Source organism: Dipodomys merriami, unplaced genomic scaffold (genome assembly GCF_024711535.1).
Source record: "Dipodomys merriami isolate MVZ:Mamm:240054 unplaced genomic scaffold, mDipMer1.0.p SCAF_200, whole genome shotgun sequence".
Taxonomy (NCBI): Eukaryota; Metazoa; Chordata; class Mammalia; order Rodentia; family Heteromyidae; genus Dipodomys; species Dipodomys merriami.
The window spans coordinates 1,032,712-1,060,326 of NW_027203383.1; the positions used below are offsets into that span (position 1 = coordinate 1,032,712).

Here is a 27,615-nt window from a genome sequence, read left to right on the forward strand (position 1 = left end):
GACACCTTGCCTTTTGTAGAGCCTGAGAGAAGTGTGGTAGCTCTCCTGCTCCTCCTCCTCCTCTTCCTCTTCCTCTTCTTCCTCCTCCTCCTCCTCCTCCTCTTCTTCCTCCTCCTCCTCCTCCTCCTCCTCCTCCTCTTCCTCTTCTTCCTCCCCCTCCTCCTCCTTCTCCTCCTCCTCCTCCTCCTCCTCCTCTTCCTCGCCTGGGCACTGTCCCTGTGTTCCTTTGTTCAAGGCTAGCTCTCTTCCATGTTAAGCCACAGTGCCACTTCTGGTTTTCTAGTGGTTTATTGGAATAAGAGTCTCAGGGACTTTCCTGCCCAGGCTGGCTTTGAACCATGGTCCTCAGATCTTAGACTCCCGAGTAGCTAGGATTATAGAAGTGAGCTACCAGCACCTAGCTGGTGGCTCTTCTTTGGCAGGTCAGGCAGGACCAGCCTGTGCCCAGGGCCAGCTCCTAGACATCTGGCACTGGCTGGGCATTGTCACTGTGATATTGTGTTGAGAGATTTGCTTACAATGCCATATATATACCCAGCAACAAGGGATTTTGGCTTCTGGTGAACAGATGGGTAATCTGAGGCTTCTAGAGGTTACCTGGAGCCAGGCACTGGTGGCTTCTGCCTGTAAGCCTAACTATACAGGTGGTTGGGATGTAAGATCATAGTTCAGGGCATGCCTGGGAGAAAAGTCTGTGAGACTCTTGGCTCCAAATAACCAGCAAAAAACAAAACAAAACAAGAAATACAAAACAGATGGAGCTCCAGCCTTGAGCAAAAAAACGACCTAAGCAACAGTGCTCAGGCCCTGAGTTCAAGCCCCAGTACCAGCCCAAAATAAAAGAATAGAATAATAAAAATAAAGGAAGCCACCAGAAACCTCAACTTGTCCTTGTCTGCCGCCAAGGCCTGAGCTGTTTCTGCTAGGACAGAAACTGATCTACTGTCATGGAGCATGAAATTGCCAGGCAGAGCCTTTGATGGCAGCCCATACTGGTGAGCCTCAACTATCTGGGCTCGTGTGGGCCCCTCTGCAGAAGAACCACGTGCAGACGCTTCTCACCCTGCAGAAGGCGCAGGAGAGTGAGCAGAAGGCAGAATATCGGCAGGCTCAGTTCCCCTTCCTACCCGCACAGCTCAGGGCTTGCCTCCAAGGGGGTGGAGGTAATCTCACTTCTGGCAGAAAAAGCAGCAAATTCCAACTGATAAAAAGATTGGGGCTTCATTTATGAGGAGCTTCTTTTCATCAGGAGCTCACTGTGGGCTAGGAGGCTGCTCCTGGAGCAGAGCCTGGGTGTCTTAGGCCTAGGAGTGTGGCCTCTACCCTCAGACTGGCTGCGTTTGGGTCAGTATGTGTGAACTAGGAGGACTGAAACACATTATCTGAGTTCTCTGGAGCTGGGAGCAGCATTAAAGTCCCAGGGTTATAGATTCAGAGATAGGAGCAGCTAGGCACCCAGCACATAGTAAGTGCTCAGTAAAAAGCCGGTGTCATTGCATGCAGTTGTTGTTGGTCTCTAAGATACCTGTGCTCTGGCTGGCAGGGCTCTGGGTCTCAAAGTCTCCTGAGGAATCTGGGGTGGCCCTAGAATTGACTCCTGCTTTCTAGGGGACCATGGGGGTTAGCTTAGCAGTGCCCAGCATGGGAAGGCATACATCAAGGCAGGGCTGTCCATCCTTTACCACTCTGATTCTCTGATCCTAGGTGCTGACATTAATACGCAGGCCAGTGACAGCGCATCTGCGCTCTACGAGGCCTGCAAAAATGAGCACGAAGATGTGGCAGAGTTCCTGCTGTCCCAGGGCGCTGACGCCAACAGGGCCAACAAGGATGGTCTGCTCCCACTTCACATCGCCTCCAGGAAGGGCAACTACAGGTCAGCCCAGGCCCAGCCACCACAGCCCCTCAGCACAGCAATCCAGTGGTGGGGATGGGGAGGGACAGGGTAGTCCTGCTCCAAGTCCATCCCCGGGCCAGGAAGGCTCAGGAGGGGTCCATGTAGAGGACACCTGTCCAGTGGACAGAGGGAACCTTTTGGCTATGGGCAAGCATGCAGCCACCATCGGTAACCATTGCCATTAAAATGGCGCACGCCCATGCCAAGCTTTTGCCGGCACTTTGCACAGTAAGCTTTGTCGACTCTGTGACACAGATGCATTGCGATACCCAATTTGCAGATGAGGAAGCCTGAGGCACAGAGAGATGGAGGGGCTCGTCCAAGGTCACCTGGCTTATAAGATCTCAATGTCCCAGCTACGGGAATTGTGCTCAAGGCACAGATAGCAAGCAAGCGCTGAGTCCTAATGGGGCGCCTGGTCCTTAGAGACAGGTGGGAGATGCTGACATCTCCCAGAGCAATCTGGTAGCAGGGAAGAGGCACCCGCATGTCCATGCATGTGCGCACTCACATGTGCGTGAATTCGTGCATGCAGGCATGCAGGGCGTGCGGAGTTGAGCCTCGCAGGATCCTGTTGGAAAGAGACTATTATGGGCTGAAGCAGAAGTGTAAAGGAGCTGGCATCTACCCGGGCATGCAAGCATAACTGCTCAGCTACATATTTATTAATTGACCATTCATTAGCCACGGTGGGAATTCTGACACCATGAAAACTGGAAAATGCTGCAAATCTTCTCCCTGTGTCCCCTACCTAAGAGCCAGGGGCTAAAAGCAGCAGCACTTGGGGTGGAGAAAGATGTCCCAGGGGAAAGAGGAAGATGCACTCTTAAAGGGCAGGACTTCGTGAGGTCTGTTTCCCAGGTGACCTCAGCACCGGGCACCAGGCTATGGGTGGCCAGGTGGACCCTGGTCCCCACAGACAGGACAGAAAGCTGAGGCCCAAGTAGTCCAGAGCCCTATCCCATAGCAAGCCCTTTTCTGGGCTTTTAAGATGAGGAATTAGATACCCCACCAGCCCTTCAAAGCTTTTCTTCTCGATTTTAGACACCTTTGTATTGTTTAAGTATAGTTTTTTAAGTTACGACAAATTCATTCTAAACAGCCAGCTATGGTGGCTTATGCCTGTATTCCCAGCTACTTGGGAATCAGAGATAAAAAGAGGATCACAGTCCAAAGCACACCCCAGGGAATGTTATCTGGAGACTCTATCTGAAAAACAATCTAAGTGCAGAAGGATGAGGAGCGTGGCTCACGTGCTAAAGCAGAAAGCCCTTGTGTGAGAGAGAGAAAGGGAGAGGGTAGGGGGAGAAGACTGATTTATGCGCAGGTATAACATTGAGAATCTACAATGAATAGAAAACTTCACCCTAAATCCCACTCATGTGCCCAGGTGAGGTGCTCCGTTCCTAGTCTTAAGGAGGAGAGAAGAGGGGCTGGGGAGAGGGGAGGAGAATGATAACAGAGAGCATGAAACGGAGACTCCTGCAGTCCCACTGGCTACAGAGGCTGCCTGCACGTGTGATTAGCTTTCTGAGGGCTGCCCAGCAAAGGGTTAAAGCTAGGTGCTCAGCAGCCAGCCCCAGCTCCTCACTCAACTCAGAGGTCCCCACCCTGGCCTCTGGAGGCTGCTGGAGCATTCGGCCTGACGTTCCACATTCCTTATTGCTCCATGCTTTCCATGCTTTCTGCCCTGCCACCCTGCTGCCCTGCCAGCCCTGGCCTGTCCTGCCTGCCTGGAATGCAGCTCTGGATGCTGGTGGTGGTTGTCAGCAGCGGCTGCTCTTCAGCACGTGGGGAGCAGGGATGGCCTAAGGGGCTCCTCATACCCCCACGCCCACCCCCCAGGTGCACTGCTTCCTGTTTTTCAGTTTGGCAAAGGGATCTTGTGAAATCAAAGATCAGCATCACGGTCAGATTTATTAAGAACCTGTGTGAGTCAGACAAGTGCAAACGCCCCCAAAGAAGCCCAGAAAAACAGGTGTACACCTGACCCCTGGGCAGGTAAATACCTGATGTCTAGGCAGCAGAGCTGTGGCAACCTTCAGTTTCTTCTTCTTTGTTTCTTTGTTTCTTTTTTTGTTGGGCATGGGGCTTGAACCCAGGGACTAGGCTGTCCTTGACCTCTTTTTGCTCCAGGCACTATAGCCCTCCTTCACATTGAACCACAGCTCTGCTTCCAGTTTTCTGGTAGTTAATTGGAGAAAAGAGCCTCATGGACTCTCCTGTCCAGGCTGGCTTTGAACTCCAAATCTCAGCCTCCTGAGTACCTAGGATTATAGGCATGAGTCACCAGCACCCAGCAATTCTCTTCTCTTCTCTTCCCCCTCCCCCTCTCCCTCCCTCACTTTCCTTCTCCCTCTCCCCCTTATCTGTGTGTGTGTGTGTGTGTGTGTGTGTGTGTGTGTGTGTGTTCTGGATCATGAACTCAAGCCTTGGCAATATCCCTTAGGTTTTTCTATTTAAAGGCTAGTTCCCTACCACTTGAGCCACAGCTTCACTTCTAGCATTTTGGTGGTTAGAGAGAATGGTTAATTAGAGTCTCACAGACTATCCTGTTGTCTGGCTTTGAACCTCAATCCTCAGATCTGAGCTTCCTGAGTAGCTAGGATTACAAGTGTGAGCCGCCGGTGCCCGGCTTATGGCCTTCATAAGTCTAGGTGCAGTCTGGGTGCAGCCCTGAAGAGAACCAAAATCTTAGTGTCTCCTTTGTGGTAAGCAGAAAGTGAGACTTGCATCCCAGGCCTTGCCTGGTTTTTAAGTAGTCTTCTTTCACTCACATGCATGCATGCACACACATGTGCACACACACATGCACACACATGTACACAGCAGAATCACCACGAGGTGCTAGTTCCCAAATGAGGTCAGCTTCGCCCACCGTGTCTCCAGTGAACACTGACAAAGGTCAGATGACTGTGACCTGGTGACCAGGATCTGCGTGTGGTGTGGTAGGGCTGTGTTTGCGGTCATGCTAGTGCTCAGGGCACCAACAGCCACCACTTCTTGACTGCCTACTGTGAGCTGACCAGACCAGGGTTATGTGTGCCACTTCATCCTCAAAACACAAGCTTGCCAAGAGACTTAGAGAATTGTTTTGTAATCCTGGCACCACAAGCCTCCTTTGATGGGGTATTATGAAGAATAAGAAGAGTCAAAAAGTTAATTCAGGCCAGGTGTGGTGGCACATGCCTGAAATCCTAGGTACTGGAGGATCTTGGTTCAAGACCAGCCTGGATCAAAAAAAATTTAGTGAGACCCCATTTCAATCAATAAAGAAGTCTGGTGTGTGTCTATGGTCTTAGCTATAAGGAAAGCTGGCCCCAGGGAAAATGGTGAAACTGTACCTGAAATATATCCAATGCAAAAAAGGTCTGGAAGCAAGGATCAAGTGGTAGAGCACCTGACTACAAAGAACAAGGCCCTGAGTTCAGATTCCAGTACCATGGTGGGGGTGGGGGGTATAGGTCATAGACTTCTTCTAAAGGACTAAAAGAGGCACATGAAAAAAGGGAACTTTAAACAGTGCCTGGCATATAGTAAGTGCTTAAGAACAATAATCATGGCTCTTAGGGTGATATGTTCCAGCCTTTGGGGCTCAACAAAGAACACCAATAGCTGTTAGCATCATCACCACCATCATCATGATGATGGTCAAGCGCATCTGTCACAGGTGTGGTTCAGAGAGGTTAAGTAGATGACCCAGTACTGGGCGGAGAGTTGGTTGTGTTGCCCACATTCTGCTGACTGTCATCCACACTGCCCATGCGGGACACCCGCACTGCTAAGGCCAGCAGCCTGCTTGTGCTCCAACAGCCTCACCCACGACCTGCTGCGGGGCCGATGAGACAAGAAAGACATCAGAGCCCAGGCCAGGCAGGGGCTTGGCTACAGCCTTGGGGAACCAGATTTCTTGGCCAGGAAGGACCCAGGGGCTGGGGCAAGGGGAGTGGGGTTCCATGACCAGTGGGGAGTCCCAGAAGCAAGGCAGTAGGCAGGTTACCTGGACTGAAGTCCCCAGTCAGATCTACCCAGCAGCCACCACACCTACAGAGCCGCTGCCCTGGGACTCTCCACACGGCCCCAGGGTGTCTGCTCTGCTCTCACGGTTCCAGGTAGCAAAGCTGAGCTGTGTGGTGTAGCCCCTGCCTGGGGCAGGGAGGGCGCCAGGCCCCCACATACCTCTGTTCTATGGGCAGTGGTTACCTCCTTCCATCCATGGGGGCTTCTGAGCAACAGCTCCCCACAGGACCTCCTGTGGGAGAGTGAATGACCTCAACCCATTTTGTGGGGCTTCTGGCCCTCAGTCCTCCAAAACTAGGCTGTCCACAGGGCCACTCCCCATAGTTAGAAATGGGGTACCATAGAAAGACCAGTTTTCTTCATTCTGCCCTGGCTTGCCTCCCCCTTTCAGTCCAACTTCCTTTTCTTCCCCATCTTGAACCCAGGCCTCGGTTTCACCCTCTGTGAAACGGAAGGGCTGGGCCCACTGTCCCTGCCTAGCATCACACAGGCCAGCGTTACCCATTCATTCTCTGGCTTCCCAAGTCCTCAAAATGTGCAGCCATCCCGCGATTCCCCGTCACTGAGACCTGAGGCAGAGGCCATCACGTTTCCGCATCCCTTCCGTTTTCGGCAGGCGATTGCTGGAAACCAGCTGCGGCCAGCCTGCCAGAAATCCCGGGCCAGCCGCGGTCGCTGTTGGTTCCCGCACTCGGGCACGTTACGGCTGTTACAGAGCATTTGTTGCCCATGGCCTTGATCCAGGGCAAGGCCCTGGCCTTGCTTTTGACCAGCACCTCTGCAGAGTGAGGTCAGGTCTCCAGTGCCTGTACAAATAGAAATTAGGAGGCAATTAGCCCCCCTGGGTGTGTGAATTTCCTTTGGAGGTTTTAGAGATAGATTTTTAGCCAAACACAGCTTCACTAACAGTAATAATGCTGTCCATGGAGACGCTAGCAGGAGTCTGGCATCTGATTTCCAGGAAGCCAGAGGGAAATGGTTTGCCAGGAGGCCAGAGGTGTGGGAAACAGGCCGGGTGGCACCTGCTTCTGCCCAACGTGGCTGCTTCCCTTAGAGCCCCATGTGAAGCTGTGAGGTCACCTGACAGCGGGATTGCGTGATTAAGCTTTGGAATCATGTCAGCAGCAGGTGCTTGTTCTTGCAGGCAGCAGGGGTCTGGAGGAAGAGAACCAAAACAAAGGGTCCTGGGGCCAAGCCCCTAAAGATGTTCTGTGACCTCTAATTCTTCACTGCAGTGCTCTGAGCCACATCTGTTCAAAGGAAGCAGTAGAGTGTTCAGGCTCCCCCTCTGGGCTGCAGGGAAGGTAAAACAGGACAGGCAAGTTAACACTGAGAAGATCGGAAAGCCCTTGACGTGTTAGCCGCCGCAACAATCACTATACAGAAACAAGGAAACCGGTCAAAGTGTGACCCCAGGGATCAGACTGCCTGGGCGCAAATCCTGGCTCTGTCACATCCTAGCTGTGCATCCTTGGGGAAGTGACATGCTCTCTCTGGTTTTCTTGGTTCTCATCTGTAAAATGAGGATTATTATACAAGCAACACCACCAAGGGCCACTGGGAGGTTCCTCTGAGATAGTGTGGAGTCAGCAGGAGATAGGAGATGAGGGCTGTGAGAGCTGCGGCCTCAGCAGTAACTACTGACCACTCTGTGTCAGAGAGGGCCCAGAGCCTGGGAGAAGCTGGAGTCTGTCTTCGGGGGAGGTGCTCAGTCCAGGAGAGAAGGAAAAAGGCACCATGGCTAGCCAGCACAGGAGTGTTGAGGCCCTCGCCAGTCCCCCGGGGCCCCAGGGCAGGAGGAAAGGGACAGGGCAGCTCATCCGGGAAGCTGCCCCACAGGCAGGGCAGGGCTGGCTCCAGACCACCGCTAGGCCTCTGCTGGCCTTGGGGGGGGGGCCTCTGGTCACTTCTGGTCACTTTTTCCGTAAAGTGCCCGGATGCTAGGAGGGACCCCCCCCCACACACACACACACTCAATCTGGAGTAAGAGTGTCGGGTCTGGGGAGTCTGCAGAGCTCGGATCTGAGCATCTACAACCCAGCCACCCCGCGTTGGGGCTGTGTGGTTCTGGGGAAGGGGTGGAACCTCTCTGAGCCCCCCTCCCGGTGTGGCAGCCCTGGCGGGGCTGTCGGTGCGTGCACGGGGGGCGGGAGGGGCGCCGCCGGACGACCTCGGGCCGGCGGTGACCGTGCGCGCCCCGCGGCCCCCCAGGATCGTGCAGATGCTGCTCCCGGTGACCAGCCGCACGCGCGTGCGCCGCAGCGGCGTCAGCCCGCTGCACCTGGCGGCCGAGCGCAACCACGACGCGGTGCTGGAGGCGCTGCTGGGCGCGCGCTTCGACGTGAACGCGCCGCTGGCGCCCGAGCGCGCGCGCCTGTACGAGGACCGGCGCAGCTCGGCGCTCTACTTCGCCGTGGTCAACAACAACGTGCGCGCCACCGAGCTGCTGCTGGGCGCGGGCGCCGACCCCAACCGCGACGTCATCAGCCCGCTGCTCGTGGCCATCCGCCACGGCTGCCTGCGCACCATGCGGCTGCTGCTGGACCACGGCGCCGACATCGACGCCTACGTCGCCACGCACCCCACCGCCTTCCCCGCCACCATCATGTTCGCCATGAAGTGCCTGTCGCTGCTCAAGTTCCTCATGGACCTGGGCTGCGACGGCGAGGCCTGCTTCTCCTGCCGCTACGGCAACGGCCCGCACCCGCCCGCCCCGCCGCGCGCGGGCCGCTTCCACGACGCGCCGGCCGAGGACAAGGCGCCCGGCGCGGTGCAGGTGTGCGGGGCGGTGGGCGGGGCGGGGCCGGGGCCGGGCGAGGCGAGGGGGCCGGGGACCCGGGGAGGCGAGGGGGCCGGGGACCCGGGGAGGCGAGGGGGCCGGGGCCGGGCGAGGCGAGGGGGCCGGGGACCCGGGGAGGCGAGGCGAGGCGAGGGGGCCGGGGGCCCGGGGAGGCGAGGGGGCCGGGGCCGGGCGAGGCGAGGGGGCCGGGGACCCGGGCGAGGCGAGGCGAGGCGAGGCGAGGGGGCCGGGGGCCCGGGGAGGCGAGGCGAGGGGGATGCGGGGCCCGGGCCAGGCGAGGGGGCCGGAGCCGGGCGAGGCCAGGGGGCCGGGGACCCGGGGAGGCGAGGGGGCCGGGGACCCGGGGAGGCGAGGGGGCCGGGGACCCGGGCGAGGCGAGGCGAGGGGGCCGGGGACCCGGGGAGGCGAGGGGGCCGGGGACCCGGGGAGGCAAGGGGGCCGGGGACCCGGGGAGGCGAGGCGAGGGGGATGCGGGGAGGCGAGGCGAGGGGGCCGGGGACCCGGGCGAGGCGAGGCGAGGGGGATGCGGGGCCCGGGCCAGGCGAGGGGGCCGGGGGCAGCGCCCCGGGCCAGGCCACGCTGACCATTGGCGGCAGCACCCATTCCGCGACCCCAGCCCAGATCCCGAAGCGAAGGAACTTGGTAGTTGGCACCTTCAGAGGTGGCAGAACTTCCTGGTTCGTCCAAACAGATTACAATCCCGCTTTGGGGACGTTTAAGGAACCAACCGTCGAGCAAGGGATTGGTGGGAGCCCTGCAGAGCGGAGGGGCTCCTCAGCCCTGACAAACCGCCACCTGCAAGGTTAAGACAGCAGCTAAAGCAGGCCTGGGGTTCCAGGAGGGGCGGGAAGCCAGTGACCCAGAGCCCGGACCCGCCCACGGCGTGTGGCTCTAGAAGTCAGCACTTTACGCCTGTAACCCCAGCCACTGAGGAGGCTGAGAGCTGAGGATCTCAGGTCAAAGCCAGCCTGGGTGAAAAGTCCGTAAGACTCCATCTCAGTTGACCTGCAAAAAGCCTGAAGAGGAGGTATGATTCAAGTAGCATGCCAGCCTTGAGCACTAAAGCTGTACAAGAGCTTGAAAAGTCAGCTAAAAAAAACCCTCCACTTTTACTGTCAGCGATCAGCATTTATAGTCTACCTATGTGCAAAGAAGTTTGGGTTCCTATTACCAGAAACCAGGTTTTGAACTCAAAGCCTCACACTTGTTCAGCTTGCTTGCTCGTGGCTGACATTCTCCCACTTGAACCATACCTCTATTCCAGATTTTTGCTAGTTATTTGGAGATGGCATCTCACAGGTTTTTACGCCTGGGCTGGCTCCAAACCATGGTCCTCTGGATCTCAGTCTCCTGAGTAATTAGGATTACCGGCATGAGCCACTAGTTACCTGGCTCTGAATGCTCATTTCTAAAAGTCCTCTTGAAGTGGATGTTTTACACCCATTTTATGAGCAGGCCAATTGGCCCGTGTGTGCTTTGGGGAGAGAGGCCTAGGTGTGGAGGGGCAAGTGTGCTGGCCAAGTGTGCTGGCGTTGGTTTTCAGTATCTTCCTGCTTCCCTAGCCTCACCTGTAGAACTAACGTGGTCCACCCTTTCAGTTCTGCGAGTTCCTCTCGGCCCCGGAGGTGAGCCGCTGGGCAGGGCCCATCATCGACGTCCTCCTGGACTACGTGGGCAACGTGCAGCTGTGCTCCCGGCTCAAGGAGCACATCGACAGCTTCGAGGACTGGGCTGTCATCAAGGAGAAGGCAGGTAGGCCGTGGCTGCTGCCACTGGCAGCTCCCCCACCCGACACAGAGCCAAAGCCCCGGGGCACGTGACAGCTTCTGCATTGGGCCTTGCCAGACTCCTGCTGTCTGGGGGTCCCTTGCAGCGTGTGGACGCCTCCTTGGATGATAAATGGCACGTCACATGGGTCAGTGCCACACAGCTGGGATTCCAAGTTACAGATATGAGTCATGCTAGCCCCACCATGGTTTGGACATCTTCCCACGCTGCGTGAAACAGTTCTGCTCCCAGGGGGCTATGGAATCTGTTTCCCCCACCTTGGGCCCCCTGAGAGGCAGTATGGGGGGGGGGAAGAGGGGAAGGGCGGGCAGGGCATCCCCAGAGAGAACTCACAAAACACCCAGACATCTTGTCCAAAGGGCTTTTGGTTTGGCAGCACTACGAGCCCTTTCCATGGCCCCCAGGTGTCCAGTGCCTCTGCTCCTCAGACAGTGGAGCTGCCTTGGTGTAGGGCCCCACAGCTGTGAGCTCACCTTGCCAGGGTCACACAGATGGCCTTGGGCAAGGCCCTTCCCACTTGGATAAAGGAGGCTGGACAGACTTATGGTCCAGTCGCCTGCTAGTTCTGCCAGCCTCTGGGGTGTGCAGGTGGTGGCGCCAGGCACAGGAAGCTGATGTGTGCTCTGTACAGGGGCAGCTGTGCCAACTGGGATCCTTTAATGCCATGGTCTCGAATGCCAGTGTCCCTGCTAAGCACCAAGCTCATCTAGGCAGGGTGCTGCAGTGCCCTGGGCTTTTATTGGGAAAGTGACCTGCTGCTCATTCTGGTTCAGTGATGCACAATGAAGCTTACCTGTTGAATGGGCTTCGGTCATTACTATCCCTGGCCACTAGAGGGTGGAGTGGTCCATACCTAGATGTGGGTCTCAGGCTCTGTCTCAGCTCTTCTCTTCCCCAGAGCAGGGTCATCGCACACAATCAAACCCTGACTGTATTGCAAATGCTAACGGACAAGCAGAGCACACAGTTCTGAACCAACATCTACATTGCTCATTTAACCCCCACATCCCACCTATAATACTCTTCAACTGCTTTTGCGTTTGGTGCTCTGATGTTTATATTATTTGGGGAAGAAGGTAGAGAGAAGACCCTAGAGTTGGCAGGTAGCCCAGCCTCCATGTCCTGGTCCCCTAGTAGCCTCTACTTCCCCCTGCGTCCTTCCACACCCTCCCAGAGGGAAGCTGTGTTCTGAATCCAGAGGATGAGGCATGGGTGCCCGGCTAGGCATGCTCCAGCCACCAGCTCCTCTGCCCTCCTCCACACCCCTCACTCGGCCTCCAAGTAAATTACCCATCCCCTGGTGCCTGCTCCTGCCTCCCATCTCCTCCTCAATGGACCCCACGGTGCGAGGCCGTCCAGGGGGTCTGGAACACAGCTGAGAGGGACGCTGGGACTTGCGGGGAGCTGCCTGGTACTGCCCTCTCCCCCAGCCTCTTGTACCAGCAGAAGTCCAGAGCCAAAATCCATGCACAGTACACCCAAGAGGTCAAACTCTGACTCCTTTGTTAAGGCTGTGTTTGGGATCCAGGTTGGGTGTAAAGAGGCTGCATTAGGCTGACCCAGAACATCTCAGGTAAGGCCCTGAGCCTCGCTTCCTTCACCAGAGGGAGGGCTCTTCATCAGTTTCCTCACTACACGGACTGGGGTTACCATAGCAGGCACCCCACTCATGTCCAGCCACACCAAATGGGGTACCTCCCTTAAGCCACACCCTGTGCTAGATGCAAACAACAGTCAGCGTCTCTTTCTTTTTTATTCCAGAACCTCCAAGACCTCTGGCTCACCTTTGTCGGCTGCGGGTTCGAAAGGCCATTGGGAAATATCGTATAAAGCTCCTAGATACGCTGCCTCTTCCGGGCAGGCTGATTAGATACCTGAAATATGAGAACACCCAGTAATGGGCCTCAGGGAGAAGGAATGGCCCTGCTTCCTTGACGTCTCAGGAGAGTGGTATCCTGTGTCCAGGGCACGCAGGGGCAGACGAAGGCTGCAGGCCGCCCCCTCTCAGTCAGGGCAGCGGCAGTGACCTTGCTGGGCTGTGGCAGAGCTTTGCCCAGAGCGAGGAGCACAGTGTGTCAGTAGGAGAAGAATCATTTGTTTCAAACTGTTGTGTAGATGAGGCCTTCTCTGCCAGTGAGAAGGGCAGAGACCTCCACTGGGAGGCCAGGGCGGAGCCTGAGGTGGTCTGGGCAGGGCAGGCTCAGTGAGGCCCAGCTCCACTTGGACTGTGGCTGGAAGACTTGTAGAGATGAGTTTGCTGTCCGGGATGACCTCATGCCCCTCTCGTCCTTGTGAACCCCTCCACTGGACTCTGGACTTTCCCCCCAAAGGTGGGGCCCAGCACTGGGAGAAAGGACCCGGGTCTGGCCCAGGGGGCTTTTCACTGAGTTCAAATAAATGTTACACACAGATGCTCTGCCCAGCCGAGTCCTTGTCACCAGACTCTCCCAGCCCCACTTGAAAGCCTGCCCTTCTCAGGTCCTGTCTGTTCTCCCTCACAGTCACAGCTGATTGGTCAAACCCTCTCCTGTGTATCAGTGCTGATTGGTTGTGCCCTGCTCTGGTGTCAGTGCTAATTGATTGGGCACTCAGAGTACCATGTTTCATGTTCTATCATACCTGTCAAGGACTTGCTGCTGTCACCTTCTGCAGAGGGACCTGGCTGCAGGAGGGCTTCCAGCATCTGGGTTGTCACACAGCATCACAAAACACCGACCATCCTGAAAGTATGGCCACCATGGCATTTCACAACCTGTAGTGTGCCCCAGCAGTGAGAACTGGTCACTGATAGGTGGGGTCTCCAGGCTGGCTCTAGGTTTTACTTTGAACCAACACAACTGGCTCTTTAGATGGGGTGTGTCTGCTGCTGGCGCTTTAAAAATCATTGTCATCAACAGCCGGTCTCCCCAGATGTGTTCTGGCACCTTTCCATGCAGGAGGTCACAGTGCCTGGGGCTGCTGTCACGGCTTAGCACACACTTGTGCATTGCAGCCAAGCCTCCAGGCTTTTGATGAGATCTGCAGGTGCCCAGCTGAGGACCCTGCAGCATGCCTTGGAAGCTCACTCCTTCCATAGGCCGTGTGGCTGGTTGGAAGGTCCAAGCCATCGCTAATACAGTCCAGTGGCTCATGCCTATAATTCTAGCTGTTCAGGAGGCTGAGATCTGAGAAGGATCTTGGTTCAAAGCCAGCCAGGACAAACAAATTCAAGAGATTTGTATCCAGTTAACCAGCAAAAAGCCAGAAGTGGAGGTCTGGCCCAAATGGAAGAGCACCAACCTTGAGTAAAAAAACTGGGGTCCTAAGTTCAAGCCCCAGTATAAGTGTGTGTGTGTGTATGTGTGCGCGCTTGTGCGTATGTGTGCGTATGCACACACGAACCATTCTTAGACTCAGCACAGCAGGGTCTGCAGATGTCACCTGGTAATTTTGAGGGGTGACTTCTGGCTGCTCTAGGTGCTGAGCATTTGGATAGGGTGATGTCCCCACACCCACCTCAGCAAACCATGCAGCAGGTCTCTGAACAATCACAACTGCTATTTGGATGAGGAAATCTGAGCTCAGAGAAGTTAAGTAACTTGCCCAAGATCACATAGCTGATAGGCAGCAGGGCTGGGGTGTGAGCTTTCAACTCCCTGCTGCACAGTGGAGGAATGGGAACAGAGGGCCAGCACTACAGGTTCTGTGGGCTTGCATGACGCCTTCTCTCACCCCTCACGGTTCTCGAAGTCCAGGCTGTCTGCAGCTGAGGGCCCACACTGAGGCCGTACCCAATCCCACAGGCCGGATAATCACTCACAGTGACCCTGCCTGTTAGCCCAGCATCCGGCTCTCAAGTCTTCTGAGCCTTGGTACCCTGCCTGCTTCCCCCTGTGGTGAGCTGCCTGTCTAGTGGACTTCCCGCTCCATGGATCGTGGGATGAAACCAGGCAGGGGAGGAAGGGCCCTGTGCAGCCCTGGGTTCGCTAGAAAGGACTCAGGTCATGAAGGAGAGAGAAAGAAAGCCTGGATGCGGCGAGGTAATGTACCTTTCCAGTCCTGCTACCGACAAGGAGGCAGAGGCTCTGGGAGGTTAACTCAGTCCGCATCACCAGCCAGGGCTGGCTGCTGGGCTGGGCCTCCATGTGCTATGGCGGGGGAGCATCTCTGGGCGAGCGGGCAGGTGGAACCCCCCAGTCCCCCGTGACTTTGCTAGTCTGAGGACCCACTCCCTGCCACCAGTGCCCCTCAATCTGGGGACAGGCGACCGGAACATGCCAGCAACTGAGAGCATCAGCAGACAAACCTGGGAATCTGAACTGGAACTATCAATTGCTTTGGCTCGAGGGTCACGGAACCAACAGATTTATGGAGTGCTTGGTTGAATCGCCTGTTCGGTCCACAAGGGACTGCCATCCTATTTGGCCTGTTGTTCGCCCTGGGCAGGGCTGGGCAGGGTTGGGCCACTTGGCACAGGCAGAAAGCAGTTCTGCACAAAGCAGAACTGAAACAGCAGGTAGCTTCACCTCTGGGCACAGAGCAGCATGGAGCCTCCAGTGTCCAGGTCTTCTGATCTGGGGGTCCCCCTAGGACGCTTCCTTGGCCCCTCTCCAGTACTCTCCACCTCCATCCTCTGAATAGAGCCTGTCCCCACAAGTCTCAGCGGCTCTGAGCCACACCTGCTCCCCCAGAGCCAGTACCTGCGTGTTGAGGTAAACCATTCAACTTCATGACACCCAAGCTGTGGAAACTGCAAAAGAAATGTCTTTATTCTGGAACCTTTTCAATATTTACAAAGAACAAAACAAACATCTGGGCTGGGCTCACACAGTGGTGGCGGCGGAACGGGGTTGCAACTGGCAACCGGTAACTGGAAACTGGGGTGGCTGCGGGGTGGCTGGGTCCCACAGCCCGTGGTGTGCGCATGCGTACACCCGGGGGTGCTGTTAGCCCCGGGCCTGCGTGGGGACGGGCCAGCCGTGCCCGGCCCTGCAGCTCCTGGGGTGCCTGGGGGCGCCACCTGATGGCTGGTGCTGCCCTCTCACCCCCAGAGGGAAAGGGGGAGGGGCTGGGGATGCCCAGGAGGCCACGCCACGGCCCAGCCCCTTCCTCACAAGGAGAGCTCACCAGGCCGCCCCCCACCCCCCACCCCATCCTGCAAGGACGGAGCAGGGAGTGAGCCTGTCCCTGCCCAGCTAGAGGTAGCCGAAGACATTGAAGATGGGAGGGGGCATGGCCGGCTTGGTGGGGATGGGCTTCAGGACCACGGGTCTGTACACCTTCTGCCCTGGGCCATCCACGTCCTTGCAGAAGTGGACCAGCTCCCCGGGAGAAGCTGGGCTTTTCCTCCACAGGCCCAGGTTGGGCACTGGGCTCTGAGGCAGGGTCCCCGGAGGGCCAGGGAAGATGGGCTGTCCATGGTACTGGAAGGGGCAGCAGCCCCAGGCATCCATTCGGCCCCCCAGGGACATCCCGGGCATCCCCAGCGGGTTCTTGTCAGCCGGTACCCTGGGGGACATGGGCACCGGGGTAGACTCCAGCCCCAGGGGCTCCAGGCCATGGCAAGTTTTCTTATTCTCATAGGGAGGTCCCTCCCTGGAGCCCAGGCCCCCCTCGAGCCCCACAGCGTAGCTGTGGGTGGGCCTGGGCTCTTCCCAGAAGGACGCGGGCAGCTGTCTTTTCCTCATGGGCACCTGGCCAGGCTTGGCGGCTTCTGGACTCTGCCCGTGGAGGGCGAGCTCCGTGGGGAGGCATTCCTGCCGGAAGGGGTGCCCCAGGGCCTTCTCCTTGTAGCCCCCACTCCCGCTGGGGCTGCAGTCAGGGCCCAGGTGGAGGGGCAGCCTTCTGGGCCGGTCCTCGGGCCCCCTTTTCAGGTGGGGCTCAGCCCCCCGGCCGGGAAGGCCCCTGGGGAGCCGGGAGTACTTCTGGGAGAAGCGCTTGAGCTGCTTCTGCAGGTACTTGCGGTGGTCCACGGAGCGGCGGCACGGCGCCGACTTGTCCAGGGCGGCCTTGATGTCGCTGGACGCCAGGTTCACGAAGTTCAGTAACATCTTCACGTCACTGTCGGCCGCCATCACCAGGGGGCCACGGCACGGGCCTTTCCATGAAGAGGGCGGGCTCTGCTGGGGGCTGGGAGCTCCAAGGAGGGCGCAGAGCTGACCTGGGGGACACAACAGGCCATTGGATGCAAATGGAGGTGCCTACCCCCCGCCCCCACACACATACACCTCAGCCTTCCACACAGCCCTGAGCAGGGAGCATCTGTTAAGTCTTGACACACATCCTGTGCACCTGAGAGATGGGACAATTCCTAACAGCCTTCTGGGATCTGTGACCCTCTTCTTGCTCAGAGATGTCAAGCAACTTGCCCGAGGTGGTCCAGCTCTACGTGGCATCGCTGGGCTAGACTCCTAGGCTGCCACACCTCCCGCACACTACCCTGCCAACTTGCCAGCAACGTTTTTTGGTTTTGGTTTTTTTCTTCTTCTTCTTCTCTGAGCTGACACAACTGCTTCACTTTAAAGGCCAAGCCCCCTTCCTCCTGGGGGTAGCCCCCCCTCCCAGCAGCCCGCCCCCTCGCGTCCCCACGCTCCACCCCCGGCTCTCAGGCAGGACCAGGCAGGACCCCTGTCTAGCACTTAATCGAGACCTGCCCTGCAGACTGATCTCAGGCTGTGGGCAGCGGGGCCTCCCCAGGAGGAGCAGCTGCAGCGATTTCATGCCTCCGGGGGCCCCCACCCGCAGCCCTGCGCCCCTCCCCCAGGCCCCTGGCCGGCCCGCATCCCCCCGCTCCCCCACACCTGGCCGGGCCTCCACACTGACCGAAGGTGTGGCCGGGGGGGCCCCACCAACGTGGCCCGACAGGTTTCCCCCGCAGACCTGGGCCGGCCCGGTGGCGCCGCGCGCGCGCTCCGTGTCCAGGAGCAGTTGTGCAGCCCTTGAGTGGACTGAATGGAGGACAAGCCCAGAGCTGGGGGGCCCTCAGGCCAATCAGGAGCGCCTCTCCAGATACAAAGCATCCCAACCCGCCGGCGGCGCCCCGTTCCCACATTCTTTGCCGTCACAAATTGTCACCATGGGGACCATCACAAAAAAAGACAGCTCCAAATGCAATCATTTCCCGGTAAATTTCTGGCCTTCAAACCAGGCTCTCCTGGGCCTCCAACACCCCTCCTCCCCTCGACCTCCCTTCCCTGCTCCTCAAGGGGGTGGCGTGTACGCGTGTATGCATGCGTGTGTGAGTGTTTAAAAGGTCCAGGGACGGGCGCAGGGGAGAAGGGCTTGCACAACTCCTCCTCTCCTCCTCCCCCCCCCCCCAAGAGTCCAGGCCGACAGCTGCCATGGTCCAGTGCAGACAGACAATTGGACGGGATAAGGCAGGGCGGGCTGTTTTCCCTGCTGTCCTTGAGTGTTGAGTGGCTCTCTGTCTGTCTCTGTCTTTGTCTCTCTCTGTACCACGCTCGCTCTAGGATTCCCCCAGGGCCGGGGCACTGGAGGACCCGCGAGGCCCAGGCCTGATGGGGTACTGACTGACGTGGAGAAAGGAAGGGCCGGCTAACAGGATGCTGGAATATCCCTGGGAAGGGAGCCGGAGCGCTCAGGAATCTTGTCTTTATGTTTGCTTCCTCAATTGAGCTGCACAAAGCCTGAATTGCCCATTCAGTGCTGGGGGACAAAAGGTTGGCGTTGCACGGTCCCTTAGCATTTGTAGTCAAACAGTTAGGGACTTAAATCGAGTCGTCATGATGGAGAAAGAGGTGGACAAAGCCCATAGAATTGCCATCAGCAAACATTTTCCTGTGTCATATTAGCCAGTCTCCATGGCTCCCCCTGGCCTGGGGACAATGGCACAAGTTTGCACACTTGGCTACTGTCACCGTGCCAACGCCGGCAGGGCTGCAAGCAGGGCACCGCTTAGAGCAAGCGAGTTCAGGCCACGCTGGCCCGGCCCACCAGCCCGCCAGCGGGAAGGTAAGGCCCACAATGAGGATGGATGGATGGTGAGGAAGGCTGCCCGGGAAATGTTAATGGGCAAGGCCTCTGTGCCCGCCTGCTCAGCGGGCATGCCTCTTCCTCTCCTCCTCCTCTCCTTTCCCCTTTCTCCTGCTGCCCTTGCCTCCTGGCCCCCTGGTCAGCCAAAGGGCTGGTGGTCTGTACACAAGCCCTCGTTTGGGGGGGGTGTGTGTGTTGGTGTGCGCACGTGCATGCGCATGCGTGTGTGCATGCTGCCACTGGGGCTTGAACTCAGGGCCTTGCGCTCTCACTTGGCTTTTTGCCTCAAGACTGGCATCTATCACTTGAGCCACACCCCCAGTGTCTCATGGACTTTTGGCTTCCAGCTATAATCCTCAGATCTTGGCATTGGATTACATATGTGAGCCACCAGGGCTCAGCTCCGCCTTCACCTTTGGGCCACAGCCTCGATGTCCAGCCTCCTCTGGACACTGGCAGGGGCAGCGAGGAGCCCTCTCCTTCCACTAGCCACCAGCGACCTGCCATACAAATGAGGGGCCTGCCCACTGTCACCTGTCTCCAACTACTTCCTGTAGAGATGGCCGGCCCAGGTGGAGGAGCTTGCAAGCAGACCCTTCCCCACCCCGGGGGCAGGCACAGGGACTGGAGCATGCTGGGATGCTGGCTTTGGACAGGTGGCTCTGTCTGCTGGGGCAGAACCAGGGGTTATGTGTTTCTCTAGCCCTTTCCAGCCCAACCTGCCTGGCAAGGCAGGCACACGATCTCCACTGAGGGACCGACTCCCTGGGGCTCCGCGGTCACCTGGTTAGGCTCTGGCCACTGCTGCCTGCCAGGTGGCACCGTGCATCTGGCAGCCGCAGCCCTCGGGCTGCCTGCCTGTCCTGCCTTCGGTGGACAGCGTGGCTTCCAAAGTCCCCGGTCCGTCCTTGCCCTGGCCCGTGACACCCGCCTCGCTCGCTGCGCACCTTCTCTCTTCCCAGATGTCAAGACATTTTCCAGCCACTCTCCTCGGATCTCAGCCAGAGCCTTCCCAGCCCAGCCCGGTGTCACCTTCTTGTCAGGCTCTCTCCTGGCTTCTCAGCCAGTGATGACCTTCCCTGCCAGTGGGGCTCCGTGTCCAGTTCAGCCAGTGTCTTCCCAGGCTGAGGATGCTGCAGTACAGTACACAGCACTTCCACCGAGAGGCAAGGGAGAAGGAAGCAAGGAAGAGCAGGAAGGGAAAAGTGGACTGTAAGGAGCTGAGCATGGCAGGGGCCACCCACTGTGCACCTGAGCCACATCTCCAGCACCTGCTGTCCAAGCCAGGAGGGCCCAAGAGGGTGGCCTGGTGGCTGCCACTTACAGGCAAGCCAAGGGAAGCTGAGTCAATCCCCCAGGGCCTCCAAGCTAATGCTTGGCAGACCTTGAACTTGAAGCCAGGACTGCTGGTGTGCAAAGCCTCAGCTAGCCCCACCACGGCACATTTACTTTCCTGAGCACCTACTGTGTGCCAGATGCTGTGCACTTACCTCGGGGACCAGATTTTCCACTCAAGCTATGGGCTCAGGTCTCGCATCCGTGTCAGCAGTGACTCGGGAATGGGAGAGGCGTCGATCTGGGGAGTCGGTGCTGGGAAATAGTTGAGGTCCTGTGCTGACCAGGCCCTGCTCGGGGAGTCCGGTCAGGCCTCCAGGCCACCTCCCTCTGTCAGGAGACTCCCAGGCAGGTGGAAGGAGCAGGGATCGCTTGAGATGGCTCTTGCTGCTCTCTTCCCAGGCCCCTCCCATCGCCCCTCCTCTTGTTCCTGGCTTGGCCTTGCAGGGGTGGGGTTATCTCCCTCCTTACTCGTGGCTGGCACACTCACAGACAAGCCTCAAACTTCTGATCCTTGAACTCCACTCATCCAAACTTGGCCACACCTCAGTCTTCAAGGACCAGCACCAATACTCTCCCTTCTGAGAAACCTCCTGCCAACTCCAGAATTCACCATGACACTGTCTCCCTAGGCTCAGAGAGTCAGAACGAAGTCTGACCTTCTTGGCTGCACACAGAAGGCCCTTTGCCATCTGACCCCCAAACGGAGCTGGTCGCAGAGCAGCTTCTCACTAAGTGGCTCATGAGTTAAACTCTTCACCCATCCCATTGACCCGTTTCTCTCCAGGGGGCCGGACAACAGCTGCTCGCTGTCTTGTTTTCTCATTTGTCCCCCGGCTGAGCTCCACAAGGGCAGCAAACGTGGCTGCGGGCCGCCTCTGGGTCCCCAGGGACTAGAATGGCCGTGTCACAGAGCAGGCCTGGGTGGAAGACACCGGTGACTGTCCCCCGTGTCCCGATATCTATGGTGCTCCAGGCCTATCACCCACTGCTGCCCCAGGCTCAGGGTAGTGTTGGGGGGCTGAGCGGCCCTTCCCAGACCCGCATCATCGGGGAATCTCTGACTCCTGACACCTGATCGCAGTGGCCTCAGGCCCGCCTTGAGCGCAGTACAGAACAGGCGTGCCAGTCATTTGCCAGCCCCAATCATGCCACGATCACTGTCCTGCATGGAGGAGGAAGCCGAGGCACCAACCGCCCGGGGAAGCTTACCCCCAGTCCCAGGGCCAGCCAATGGCAGAGCGGGAACCGGACGCTGACTGCGGGATGCAGGCCTCCACCGTGACATCGCGAGATGCTGCAAGCGCAGTGCCACAGGCACATACCTGCAGTCCCCGCCCGAGCACCGGCCGGCCAAGGCACCCCCAGCACAGATATCACATGATGTTTACATAACGTCCCCCGCGGCGTGCTGTCAATCACAGCCAGGCAGGACACAGAGCCGAGCGGGAGCGAGCCCCTCCGGCCAGCCTCAGGTCCCCACTGCCGCTCCCGGCACTGGCAAATTGCAGTGGAGTTGTCACATCGTCCTAACCTCAGCTTTGAGGATGAGACCTCTCAATTCTGTCCACACCTGGCTGTGTGTTCTTAGGACCTCACTCGCCCTCCCTGGGCCTGTTTCTTGCCGGATGGCACTGTGGTTCTCGGCTTCAGTGTTGCACACACGAGATTTGGCGGGGAGGGGGGGACGGGAGGGGGGAGGACACAGGAGTGTGTCCTAAGTCAGTGTGATCTTATGCGTCCCAAGCTTGGTGAAGGATTTAATTTCTCATAACATAAATCAAGGCAGGTCCAACATCATAGCCTGAGGTTTGAATGCTCCCCTCTCTTGCTCTTCTGATACTACAAGCGGGGTTCAGAGATGGAGAGACCAAGGGCTGGAGACTCAGCTGGTCTCTGTGGGCCACGTGACTTGGAATTTGGTGTGGAATTGGCATGCTGAGTCAGGCCCCTGTCTCACCCCTGCTGTCCAGTCTTCCATGACCTGGATGTTCTTGGTGGGAGGTTTGTGAGGCTCCCTTGGTTCCCGATTAGCTACTCTTTCTCATGAGTGGGGGGTGGAATTTTGTCCGGTGACTTTTCTGCATCTTTGATAATACACCCATGTGGGTTTTTTCCTTGTTTTGCCCCTTTTGGGTTTCTATTATGCCAAGATACGCAGGATGGACACGTCCTTCGGTTCAGTGGCATGTTCTGCCCCCAGTCCACATCACCGCGCCTCTCCCCCCAAGAGCCCCGCATCCACCTGCCAGGACTCCCCTCCTCCCCCCCCCCCCCCCGCAGTCCTTCCTACGCAAGCATAAAACACAGATGTGAAAGGACTATGACGCTTCCTCCCAGCCCTGCTTTGGCTGCATCTCCTGTGCTGTGGTGTGGTGCTTTTGTTTGCATTTGGCTCAGTAATTTCCCTCAAGAGATTTAAAAGAGTGTCCTTGTTTTTGAGTGTTATAGACTGTCAGCCTGTCTGTGAATGATGTCTAGATTGACTATAGTGTGGCCAGAGAATCTCATGTATTATTGTGTTTTACCCCATCACCTGTGGGGCCTGGCTAACAGCCACAGATACTTGACATGACCATGTGTTCTACTGCTGTTGGCCTGGATCTGTAAGTGTTGGCAGGGGAGGGGGCAAGCACTGGGCAAGTCGGAAGTGTGCTAAGGGGAATGTGGGGCGTGAGGGCCCTGGGAAGGCAGAGGCTGGGAAGAGCCAGTGTAGGCCTGGCCTGGGTGGGAGCTGGGCGTCCTTTCCAAGCTCTTTGACTCTGTGCAGGTCCCCTCCTCTCACTGAGCCTCGGTTTCCTACCCTCCGCTTGGCAAGGACAAACATGCAGGGCTGGGCACCTAAGGCTACTGCTTTAGCCACTCAGGAGGCTGAGGTCTGAGGATTGTAGTTAGAAGCCAGCCCAGGAAGGAAAGTCCTTGTGACTCTGATCTCCCATTAACCGCCACAAAGCTGGAAGTGGAGCTGTGGCTCAAGGGGCAGAGTGCCAGCCTTGAGCAAAGAAAGCCAAGGGACAGCACCCTGGTCCTGATGTGTATGTATATGTGTGTATGTGTGTGTGTATAATATGTAATATATAATACACATATTATATATGCTATATATAACATATAATATATATCTAAGAGGCATGTTGGGCTCCCCTGAGGAACAGATAACACTTGATGGCTCAATAACCACTTACTACATGCAGGAGGCAAGCTATGGCAATAAATAAGACAACGGTGTTGTCAGCTGTGTAAATAGCTTGCAAACCCCTTGTTAAATGCCAGCTCGTGCTCTAAAGCTTCATCCGTAGGAGCTCCTTCCTCCTGTGGGGTGGGCACGGCTGTGGTCCCTACTATCCAGGTGAGGACATGGCAGGCTGCCCCAGGAGGGAAGCCAGAGCCTGAGCCAGCGGCGACACCTGGAGAATTAGTCACCTGGTCAAAGGGCTGAGTCTCAAGCGGGGCGTCGGTGGGCTCACGCCTGTAATCCTAGCTACTCAGGAGGCTGAGATCTGAGGATCACAGTTCAAAGCCAGCCTGGGCAGGAAAGTCCGTGAGACTCCTATCTCCAATTAACCACCAGAAAACCAGAAGTGGTGCTGTGGCTCAAGTGGTAGAGTGCTCACCTTGAGCTGAAGAGCGCAGGGACAGCGCCCAGGCCCAGAGTTCAAGAACCATGACCTACCCTCCCCCCACCCCCCGCCAAAAAAAAAAAGCCAAGTCTCAGATTCCTTCACCCTGAAGGTGGAGTTGAGTCACAGCTCCCTGGCAGGGCTGCGATGAGGAGTAAGATTGTTGGCGAGCTATAACACATCACTGGGAACCTCGTCACTCTAATGTGCCATTCTGCCCAGCTGGATGTGCTGGTGCCCAGGTGAAGCCATCCTGGAAAGGGGCGGGGTAACAAGCACAGGGGAGTTGTGGCTTTGTGCCCATGTAGAATACCAATGAGGCTCGGTCCCACAGTCCTGCCACCACCCAGATCCCCCCATCCACCCGCCAACGCCCATCACCTCAACCGTATCCTCCAGTGCCCTTCTGGTGCGTGTCCTCCCCGCTCGGGGGCCAGTCAGGAATGAAACGTCCGTTTAATCCCAACTGCCAATTCGGATTTGATTAGTGATGGCTGGCAGGTGCCTTCTGGAAAGATTCCGAGGTCCCTGGGTGGCTTGATGCTTAGAGTGCTCTGATCGACTCATGATGTCTGTCCCGGGTGGTGGGCGGGGGGTGGGGACAGGGGATGAGGCCAGCTTTGCGCTGTGTCACCTCTAAATCTAGAGTAAAATCACGGGATAAAAAGATTGCTGTGCCAGTCTTTTTATCCTGTGATTTTGATTAAAGGAATAGAGCCTCAGACAAGGACAGTGACATCCAAGTATCTATTCCTTCAACCAGGGCCTCAAGTTCTCACTTGGCAGGCCAGGGCACATCAGTTCAGCTCAAATTGTATGATAGTAACTCATGATATGGCCCAAGCTGACTTTGAGCTCATCATCCTCCTATCTTGGTTTCCTGAGTGTGGGGATTATGGACATGCACCACCACAGCTGGCAATACCCATTTATTAAACAGGCATTCATTGTAGAAAACGTCTTATACATCCAATGCTTTCACCAGGACTCTCTGTGATGGAAGAGGAAACTGAGGCGCGGGATAGAGAAGCAACTCTGCAGCTAATGAACTTTGGCCAGAGCCAAAGATCTGCCTGCCATGCAGTTTCAAGGATTAGTGGTGACACTGGCAACCATAGCCGGCCTGAGCAAAGGCCCGGAGACCGGGGGTTGGGCTCTCTGGGAGTGGAGATGCTGGCTTCAGGGCAGCGTTGCTGGCTGGCCACTGTGGGGAGTGGGGTGAGGGCAGTTCAATCCGCATGCTCCCTGCATTTTTACAAACAGTAGGTGCACCATAAATGCTTGGTGACTGAATTGGCAAAGCAGAGCATGGAGTAAAATGGTTGGTTGGCTTAGAACTATTGGGAAGCTACAATGGCCAGTGACTAAACCACCCATGGGCAGCCAGGCCATCATCAGTGCCGGACGTTGCCCTGTGCCATCCTGCCCCTCAGCTGTGTGGCGCAGATCCCCCTACCCCATCATCCGGGGAACCCCACTTCCTGGAAATGGGATTTCCCAGGAGATCTGAAATAGGGTCAGCATCCACCTCCTTTGGAATATTGCCATGTGCAGAAAATTATGTACTTTGACTTAACCCTTCGCAATCAAATGAGCAGATAAAACCTTCTGATGCGTGCACTGTGCCTCTCGTGTGCCAGTTTAGGAATCAGAGGACCGGGGAGAAAGAGCTTGTCAGTCTGTGTCCATAGCACAGTGACTACAGAGGAGGGGCTGTGGGGTCTGAGAGCATGGAGGGGATCCAGAGTGAGCATTGTCCCTTTTTGTCTCTCGTCTTCCCAGTCTCCTCAGCAACCACCTGTCCCGCTTTGGCAGAAAGGAGGATCCCCGTTACTGTGTAATGCTTCTATTTGCTTCTTGCCCATGCTGGGGATGAAACCCAGGGCCTCGTGCATAGTAAGCAAGTACTGTGCCGCTCAGCCACACCTCCAGCCCCAGCAACACTCGTTTCTTGATCTCTAATCACAACTCTGTCCATAACTCAGCCCATAACAGTGTTAAAAATTCTCTGAATGTCTTTCTCTCCACCCAACCATCTTGTCAGCTGCTTTCGGTTGGGAGGCCTCCTGCACTTAAGGCAGGAAGATGGTGGTCACCAAGAAGACGAAGAAGTCTCCAGAGTCGGTCCACTCCAGACTCCAACTTGTTATGAGAAGTGGAGAGTACATGCTAGGGTACAAGCAGACTCTGAAGATGATCAGACAGGGCATAGGGAAATTGGTCATCCTCGAAAAGACTGCCCAGCCTTGAGGAAATCTGAAATAGAATACTATGCTATGTTGGCCAAAAATGATGTTCACCACTACAGTGGCAATAATATTGAACTGGCGCGGCATGTGGGAAACATTACAGAGTATGCACACTGGCTATCATTGATCCCCAGTGATTCTGACAGCACCAGAAGCATTCTAGAACAAACAGGAGAGAAGTGCACAATTTTTCTTTAATAAAACTTGCCAGAGCTTGTTTAAAAACCAAAACAAAAAACAAAAAGAAATTCTCTGGACATCATACACACACACACACACACACACACACACACACACACACACACACACACACACACACACACACACACACACACACACACACACACATAACCTTCCTGGGGCCTGGGTTCTGACCCTTAGTTTTTGTGCTTAAGGCTAGTGCTCTACCACTTGAGCCACAGCACCACTTCTGGCATTTGGGTAGTTAATTAGAGATTAAAGTCTCACAGACTTTCTTGCCTGGGCTGTCTTCAAACTATGATCCTCAAATCTCAGCCTCCTGAGTAGCTAGGATTACAGGTGTGAGCCACCAGCACCCCACTTTGAATATGTATTCTTGCCCTGAGAAAGGGGCAATGGCATGGTCTGCAAGAGGGCTGCTCATTCTCACTCACTCTCTGATTCCATCCCTGGTCCCCAACAAGATCCAGCTCCTGGTGCAGGAGTCTGCAAAGGGCAGTGATTATGAATGCTGGAGCCCCCTCAACCCCACCTCCAGCCTCTGCACCTGAGCTCTCCCAGGCTGACATTGTCCCCTTGTGTGGCACCCAGTGCTTAGCCTGGCCCATGGAAGGAAGGCACCTGTCAGAGCATGCGGCCCACTGCAGAGAGACCCCCTTCCATTCCTGCCCTGCTCAGCCCAGCACATGAGGACCTGAGTCTACCCAGCCCCGTGACTATGGAGTGGGAGAAGGGACCACCAAACAATGCTCCAGGCTTGACCACAGCCAGCCTCCAGGTCAAAGGCGCCGTGCCTTGGCGTAGGCAGTAGTGAGAGCAGGAAGTTCTGGGTGATGAACTTGATGGAGCACGCCCCAGCTCCACAGATCCCTGCCCAGAGGCTGAAGGAGCGGTGCAGCTGGCCTCGGCTCAGTGGAGATGGAGGGGTTGGTTGGACGTGGGTAGAGGAAGCGCTGAGGAAGTGCCACATTTGGGCGGCCCACTCCCAGGATCTGAGCTTCTGCAGATTTTCAACAAGGTCAGTCAGCTCTGCTCAGGGCAGCAAGCAGGGCTGCAGTTGCTTGGCCCGTATCCAGTGGAACCCGAGTTGGATCTGTGGACACACCCTAAGCAGGACCAAATCAAGCTGCCTCTTCCTCACTTATTTCTCCATTTCCTCTGATCACTCTCACCCCCCCACCCCCGCCCAACCCCACTCTTCCCCTTACTACCCCTCAAACACCAGATACACTGCCCCCAGGGCCTTTGCCCTTGCTGGTCCCTTCTGCTGAAATTCTCTTCCCTCACGTGGATGGATAATCAGTTAACTATAACCTATTACCTGTTGGTATAAATAAAGTTTTATTGTAACAACTGCTACACACTGACGCATTGCCTATGCTGGTTTTGCACTCTACCAGCTGAGTGGAGGTCCCCAGGAGGTGCACAAAGTTCTCAACCTAGTCTTTGGCAGGAAAATGTTGCTAACTCCTTCCTTGGGTATTTGTACAGCTTGCCCTCATCTCTTTTATGTCTTAACCATCTTCCTGGTGAGGTTTTCCTGCCACCCCAGGCTCCCCACCACAAAACCCTTGGGAGGTCTGCTTCCTGTCTGTTTTCCAAATGCCCCATGAAATACAAATCCACCCAGGGCACACACAGCGCCATCACAGGGGCTGAGACCTAGCCGGAGCCTGGGAAGTAAAAGTCCCAGTGAGTGCTTCATCCGAGCCTCTGCCTCAGTCTCCCTTGTGA

At 56.6% G+C, this 27,615-nt stretch overlaps 2 protein-coding genes and 1 pseudogene across 3 annotated transcripts in view; 2 read left to right on the forward strand and 1 right to left on the reverse strand.

Moving 5' to 3' along the window:
* Nucleotides 1–12,917, forward strand: part of LOC138833114 (ankyrin repeat and SOCS box protein 2) — a 35,628-nt gene extending 22,711 nt beyond the window's left edge. For both annotated transcript variants that reach the window (XM_070031456.1, XM_070031457.1), the window contains 4 exons: nucleotides 1,705–1,876; nucleotides 8,129–8,693; nucleotides 10,316–10,469; nucleotides 12,267–12,917. In XM_070031456.1, coding sequence (XP_069887557.1) covers nucleotides 1,705–1,876; nucleotides 8,129–8,693; nucleotides 10,316–10,469; nucleotides 12,267–12,403 — 1,028 coding nt within the window. In that variant the 3' untranslated portion in view covers nucleotides 12,404–12,917. The remainder of the gene's footprint in view (nucleotides 1–1,704; nucleotides 1,877–8,128; nucleotides 8,694–10,315; nucleotides 10,470–12,266) is intronic.
* Nucleotides 12,918–15,235: 2,318 nt separating this feature from the next.
* LOC138833084 (protein FAM181A-like) lies at nucleotides 15,236–23,892 on the reverse strand. Its single transcript, XM_070031413.1, has 2 exons — nucleotides 23,813–23,892; nucleotides 15,236–16,644 (listed from the first exon to the last, which is right to left on the reverse strand). Exon 2 carries the CDS (start codon nucleotides 16,556–16,558, stop codon nucleotides 15,680–15,682), a length of 879 nt encoding a protein of 292 aa, XP_069887514.1. The 5' UTR covers nucleotides 16,559–16,644; nucleotides 23,813–23,892; the 3' UTR covers nucleotides 15,236–15,679.
* A 1,624-nt stretch (nucleotides 23,893–25,516) lies between these two features.
* On the forward strand, nucleotides 25,517–25,878 carry LOC138833090 (large ribosomal subunit protein eL30 pseudogene; annotated as a pseudogene).
* Nucleotides 25,879–27,615: the final 1,737 nt, after the last annotated feature.

Bases quoted from the DNA above. Each gene is read 5' to 3' on its own strand.
- LOC138833084 (XM_070031413.1), bottom strand. From the start codon at position 16,558: ATGGCGGCCGACAGTGACGTGAAGATGTTACTGAACTTCGTGAACCTG.